This window comes from Pseudochaenichthys georgianus, chromosome 18, assembly GCF_902827115.2.
Source record: "Pseudochaenichthys georgianus chromosome 18, fPseGeo1.2, whole genome shotgun sequence".
Lineage (NCBI taxonomy): Eukaryota > Metazoa > Chordata > Actinopteri > Perciformes > Channichthyidae > Pseudochaenichthys > Pseudochaenichthys georgianus.
In genome coordinates this window covers 14545658-14552785 of record NC_047520.1, presented here as the reverse complement: position 1 = coordinate 14552785, position 7128 = coordinate 14545658, and the positions used below count along the sequence as shown (strand labels likewise).

At 41.2% G+C, this 7128-nt stretch overlaps 1 protein-coding gene across 1 annotated transcript; it reads left to right on the top strand.

Annotated features, from left to right (window-relative positions):
- The first annotated feature begins 1508 nt into the window (after positions 1–1508).
- On the top strand, positions 1509–5856 carry LOC117463404 (E3 ubiquitin-protein ligase TRIM39-like). The gene is made up of 9 exons (XM_034105638.2): positions 1509–1592; positions 1900–2102; positions 2564–3136; positions 3227–3322; positions 3777–4010; positions 4133–4280; positions 4410–4436; positions 4960–5105; positions 5191–5856. Exons 2-9 carry the CDS (start codon positions 1968–1970, stop codon positions 5620–5622), a joined length of 1791 nt encoding a protein of 596 aa, XP_033961529.1. The 5' UTR covers positions 1509–1592; positions 1900–1967; the 3' UTR covers positions 5623–5856.
- The last annotated feature ends 1272 nt before the right edge of the window (positions 5857–7128 follow it).

Below are 7128 nucleotides of genomic sequence, written 5' to 3'. Positions count from 1 at the left end.
TGTTCGCGTGCTGCGTTCAGGTGCTCAGCGGAAGATCCTGCTTTCTAGTACATGACAAAAGCAACCTTTTGCAAACAAATCGTTTTTGGTGCATGTATGTATTTAGTAGAATTATAATAGACTACCATACGTTATGCTGAGGTGGCAGATTGTTTAAATGTATTTATTGATTGTTGATTTATTGTTAAACATTATATTATTACATTTTTGTGAATATTACATTATATTTATTTATTTTATATATAAGAAGTCCCCTTTTCTTATTAATTAATTACACCCGATTACACCTTTACTTTTCAATTGGCCAGCAGGGGCAGAATTAGCCTACTGAACCAAACCATAGGACAAAACCCGCAGCCTACATGGTTAAAGTAAATTATAAACACGTCCAGCACAGCGACATTAGCCTCCTGTTGAACATGTTTTTCTCGCTACCTGACAAAATGTAAGTCTACTTTTCAACTTGCTCTTCACGAACTCTGAAAACACGTTCCTACTACCAAACGTTAGCTAACGCTTGGTAGCATATGTGCTAAATGTCTATCAGCTACAGAAAAGGTTCAAGTAGTGTGGCTACTGTCTAGGTTACGTAAACCATTACACATTTAATTTCGTTAATTATTTTTCTCAATACAACATAGGTAAATTATATAGTTAAAGGTTACATATTTGTAACACATTTAAAAATGGCATTCAAAATAAAAAGCGGAAAATAGGCTGTCAGCATACATTTGACAGATAAACCCCACATGGTATTCCCTAACAGCATTTCAAATAAGGTTACACGTGCAACATACATCCAATTAGTTTAAAACATACAGAAACTAAATATTTATGAAATACATTTTTCTAGCTCTGGTTGGGTTCTCTGACCAAAGTTTTTTTCAACAAAATAACGCTACTTCTTTGACAATTTCTTCACTGTTACAGCTGTTTTCCCACCAAAACTTCATAAAACATCTGACCTTCTTACTTTTATGTAGGATACCATTTCCAAGTTGTCTCTGTGTTTTCTTTCGTAATTCAGATTGTTCGAGTAGCCATGAAGGCAGCATTTGCTTCCAGTCTCCAGTCCGCACATGCGCACTGCCTTCCTGTAAAAGGACCCAGGTGTGTACCATTCATGCTATGAAAGTGTGCAAGTTAATGTATAATCCCACTCCATGGCTATTTTTTAGAGCCTTGTTTTATATATTTGAATAATTCGTAGAATTTTAAGATGTCGGATTGATATTTCTTATACTAACACACTGTCTTTGCATGATTATATTTAAAGTAACATTTTGTACACACTGCAGCACAATTACAATATAACAGATATGTGTTTGTTTAGTTAATTTTGTAGGCATGTTCTATTTATACATAACACACTTATTTTTACAATTGTAAAGTCCACCAATCTCTCAATTTTAGAACATGTGAGTTTATAAATATTGCGTTTGTTTCTTGTGAATTGAGAATTATTAGGCTGCTGTATAAATCTGATATGGAGCACCCACCGCTGGAATTAAAGAACATTACAGTAGAAGGTCCTGGTCATCATGCGTCAGTTCCTCACTACAGAGAAGTGCTTCAGCAACCAAACAAACAGGGTGAGTACAACCAGAGGCAGCATCAAACACATTCTGACACTTTTACAGCTTCACCTCCTGCACTGCATGTACAGCTGTCTCCGAAGCAGAGATTCATCGCAAAACAAGCCAACTTTAATCAGCATCATCACTGCAATAGTAACTTTATCCCTGCTAAGACATTTGTTTTAGCTTTTGGAAAGTTTTTGACATTACATTTGTGTGATAGTGTGTGGGAATAGACATAGTATGTTTCAGTCATTTTGAAACAAAGAGCCTCAGAATGAGCTGTATTTAATTACCTCCTTGTTGTTGCTCTGTTCAACAGAAATACACCACTATTATGTTATATAAAGCAGAGAGATTCTACACAATGCTCCTCCTCCCTGGAACAACATGGTGGTTGAAAAGCTGTGGAGGGAGAGTTTCCCAGAGGGAGTGGTAACAGAAACTGGGAGGACTTTGGCTTCACTGCAGTGCCAGTGTTTGCCTTCACTACCTCAGAGGTCATGTTTCACATTCAACAACGAGGTAAGTCCCAGACAAAATCACAGATGGGCATGCGTTAGTATTTTGATTAAACAGATACAATAGATTCAATCATGTTGTTGTCTTGTGCCAGGCCGGTTAAATTGAATATTAGAGGAACTAATGTGATGAATGTTTGGATTTTAATGAATGTTTTCAATCAATGAAAACCTTAGCCTTTACAGTGATTTCCCGAGAGTGCGAGTGAGTCATGTGACCGTGCAGCTGGACTTTGGCTAGAGGCAATCTTTAATAGTTTAAAGTTAATGATAAGTGTAGCTAGCTGCAATAAAAGTGCTTAAGGTCTGCATTAAACACAACTAAGAAAACAGGTCTGTGGCTTGTTTTGTAAATGTCTCTGTTTTGTCAATGCTAGCAATTTCCCCTGTAAGTTAGAAGGTCAATTATTAATGTATTACTTGTTAATGAGTGAGTGAACACCAATCTTCTTTTTTCCCGCTGAGGTCATGGCCACTCCCAGCGTTCTCCTGTCAGAGGTGCAGTTCCAGTGTTGGATCTGTCAGGATGTTTTCTCTGATCCCGTCTCCATCCCCTGCGGGCACAGCTTCTGCTTCACCTGCATCACATCGCACTGGGACCGCAGTCCTGCAGTCAGCTGTCCCAAATGTCAGGCAGTCTTTGAGCGCCGCCCAGAGATCTGCGGAAACTCCTTCGCTAAGGAGATGTCCGAGCAGATCCGAGCCAGAAGGCAGAATGGCGTGATGACACTGATAGAGAAATTCATATGTTGTGATGTGTGTGTGGGAAAGCAAACAAAGGCCATGAAGTCCTGCCTTGTGTGTCTGACCTCGTATTGTGAGAGTCACCTGGAGCCTCACCGGAGAGTTTCCACCTTGAAGACTCACAAGCTGATTGAACCCGTGGCAACGCTGGAGAACCGGATGTGTAAGAAGCACCAGAGGCTCCTGGAGCTGTTCTGCAGGAGCGACCAGAGGTGTGTGTGCGTCCTCTGCACCGAGACGGATCACCGCTGTCACGACACCGTCCCAGTGGAGCGGGAGAGTCAGGGGAAGAAGGTGAGGTCCTCATCACTGTGCTATCCCATCAAATACCTCAGCAGCCTTTGGACTTTGCTTCAGTTTTGGGTTGTGTTCCTCTTTGTTCAGGCTCAGATGAGAAGCATCGAAGCTGATGTCCAGCAGAAGATCCAGGAGAGAGTGCAGAAAGTGGAGGAGATCAAACACTCTGTGGAGCTCAGCAAAGTAAGTTCACATAAGAGCAGACAACTGGCTTTTTGGATGTGTCCTGTAGGAAAGATGGGCCATTTTAGCAGCAATTAAAACACTTTAAGAATATATGAAAAGAGTATGCAAAATAATATATGTAAAATATGTACTTTTACTAGGACATTACTTGCTGCATAAAAACACAGGGCCCAAAGTGCTTCCAAAAGCGAGATAAAACGAAATAGAGGAAATGCTGCAAATTAGCAGAACTGAAAATGACAACAATAGGGGACACAATATAAAAAACAATAATTAATATCTATAAATCAAGACTTAAACATATTTCCAAATTGAAAGCCCAATAAAAAATGCATTTCACTTCTTATTTAAAATGCAGTGAGAGCTTACCATTCTAAGTGAGTTCCATCGGAGAACAAACGTTAAAGAGGGCTCTATACTTTTTACTTTTTTCATTGCTTAATATCTTCAGGAAAACTTGAGGAGGGACATTCTGTTGAGCATGGAGGTTTACTCCACCCTGCTCCGTTCTCTGGAGCGTGGTCAGGCGGAGCTGCTGGAGACGCTCCAGAGGAAGCAGGCAGCGGCGGAGCAGAGGGCGGAGAGGCTCCTCACAGAGCTGCAGCTGGAGATCACACAGCTGGAGAGGAAGAGGAGCGAGGTGGAGCAGCTTTCTCACAGTGAGGACCACCTGCACATCCTGCAGGTTAGGAGTTACACCGGGACATATCCACAGTAAAAATAAGAGATGCTAGTTTGTAGAATGTTGTTCTTCTATCTTTATTCCCATCTTGAGCTTTTCTCTCTTATCTGATTTCATTGTGACAGAGGTTTCCAGCTCTGAGTTCGCCTGCGTCTTCTAAAGCCTGCTCTGACATCGTTGTCCATTCACACACATGTTTGGGGACTGTGAGGAGAGCGGCGGCTGACATTGAACTGCAGCTTCAGTCCGCTCTGAAAAAGCTTTCCTTTCAAGGTATACTTTTTAAATAACAATTTGTTGTCAGCATCACAACATTATGCAAAATAACAGCCACTTACATTGAATCTCATAATCACAGATGTGTTGTATAAACAATATGTATACGTTGCTTTTAACTTACAGAGCATGAGAAGATGCAGCAGTATGCAGGTACAGTTGGACCGTAAAACAATGTCTTCACTGTTCTCACTCCCTCTTTTGTCCGTCAAACTACCATGCACATTCAAGCACTCCTTACATTCTGTATCAATGGGAATAATGTCCAAATCCCACAGAAAAGGACAGTCAATCATGAGGAAGATTTTCACTGGATTCATTTAATCATTATTTCTACAATTCCAATCACAAGTTCCCAGAGGTCACGGTGACATCTATCACAAGTTCCCAGAGGTCACGGTGACATCTCATGTTGCTTATTTTGTCCTACAGTTTCTGATTTGTTTCGGTAATCATTTGCCTGATACACAACTAAAGCTAGTTAATTTTCCCACAGTCAACTACTTTCTCATGGACTAATTTCTTCTGCTTTAATTGGTTTTATTTCATGAGACGAATAATACAACTCTAAATCATCTAAAAATGTGTCAAACGGTCCTGTGCATCATGATAATGCGTGCCGTATGATAAGGGGGAAGTAAAAACTCCATATTAACAAACTCTGTCTGTCTCCTAGTTGATGTTCTTCTGGATCCCAGGACAGCCAACCCGTGGCTGCTTCTGTCAGAGGACGGGAGACAGATCTGGGATGGAGATGTTGAACAGAACCTGGAGGACACACCAGAGCGTTTCGACACGGCGCCATGTGTCCTCGCCACCAGGGTAAATAAAGATGTGTGTGTTGTGCTGGGATGTTTCTGCTTCATTCTGAACTGTCCTGGTGACCCGAGCGCCTGTTTCTATGCAGGGTTTCTCCACAGGGAGGCACTACTGGGAGGTAGAAGTGGGCGACAAGACAGCGTGGGACTTGGGGGTGGCCCGACAGTCGGTCAGCAGGAAGGGGCTGGTCACCCTGAGCCCAGAGGACGGGTACTGGACCATCTGTCTGAGGAAGGGCAGTGAGTACCGGGCGTGTGCGGGACAGGCGGAGCTGCTGAGTCTCTCTCAGAGGCCGCAGGTGGTGGGGGTGTTTCTGGATCACGAGGAGGGGACTGTGTCCTTCTATGATGCAGAGGCCAAGTCACACATCTATTCCTTCACACAGTTCCAGTTCACAGAGGCCATGTTTCCCTTTTTGAACCCTGACATGTGTGACAGCGGCAGCAACAAATCTCCACTCATCATCCGCCCTGTCAGTGCACTCAATGGAGCGGGGGAATTAGATGTCATGACAATATGATGTGAAAGTGTTATGGTATTTTATTTAAACAGCCCTATTCGACTACGCTTCCCCTCTGTAGGATATTTATGATGTTGTAATTTTGCTTTTATTGTAGCGTAACGAGTAGTCCATCATTTGGAACATATCTTCCAAACTTTATTTGTTTTCATCTTGATGTATGCCTAGAAACTAGTCGTCCCTAAGGGATAAACGAAGCAATTGTTTTGATTAAAATTGAGTTTATAAAATGTCTTTAATGTATTTAGATTTGAACACTTGACGGAGCACTTTTCCCAAGAAATATGATACATTTACAGGTGGGGATTTGAAGTGTAGACGGATGGTATTGTACTGAAAAAAAGACATGGGCTTTATGTTAATTCAAACGAACATGATAAAGAGTTTTTTATCTGTATTTAATTTTTTTATTTCTGTCTACCTATTTAAACATTTAAAAATCTATTTATGGTTTGTGAAATTGTGTAAATTGTACACCAATCTTGTTGGCGATACCATAAAGTGCATATTTATACCACTCCTTCCTTCCTTTTCTTTTCCCTTTAATAAGTAGCTCACACACAGATCTTAGACCTGCCTCACTACAATAATAACCTTCCTCAGTTAATTAGGGCTAACCACAAACTGACTTCAGACCACGTTTAAGAAAGACCGTTGCTAATCAGATTAGCACAGAGATGGGATTAGCCTGGAGGCAGATGGTGCGCTGAGGCACACTTCAGCCTTGAGTTGCGTGGAGGTATTATACACGTTTAGAGTACTGTACACTCACAGGTATGTCACTGAACTAAATGCATGCACACTCAGTGATTGTAAGTTCTTAGTCTCAACCTTGTGAATTCCTGAAAGAATGTAGAGGTAAGGAAATCTGTATATCTGTGAAGAAAGAGCTAAACGGGGGTTGGGTAAGGAGGAAGGGATGAAGATGGATTAAAACTCAAATCATTCAAGCACAGGGCGGAGACATGTAGAGAGCCTACACAAACACCAGAGTAAAGCAGGAACACTACACGTTTCTTCACCAGATGTAACACCTCTTTGATGACCAGCAGAAGAGGGTAAGTCCAGTATGTTGTTGTTATAGTTTTTAATGTGGATGTGTGGAGGAGGGAATACAAACTACCTGTAAGATCTCAATGTGGAGCAATGCAGACCTTTAAACAGCAAATGCATGAAGGAATCGCTTCATTTGGCTTATAACATTGAAAGTGATGCTATAACTGTTGGCGATGAAGTCCTCTCTGGGGAGACCTTCTATTCCTACCTTTTTCCATTCACTGGGTTAAAACGATATCTCTGTGTGTATCGTAAAGCTCTTGCCTGGATCTTGTCTAGCCCCACTGTGCTAGGTAAACAAGGGAATAATGGTTTTAAAGCTCTAAAGGCACTACCTTGAATTACACTATAGGTTTCTCTGTTTTGCTGCAGTTACAACCCAATATATATATATATATGTTTTAATCAACCCCAGTTTGTTAATTCACCTGGATATCAATATAACAAGTT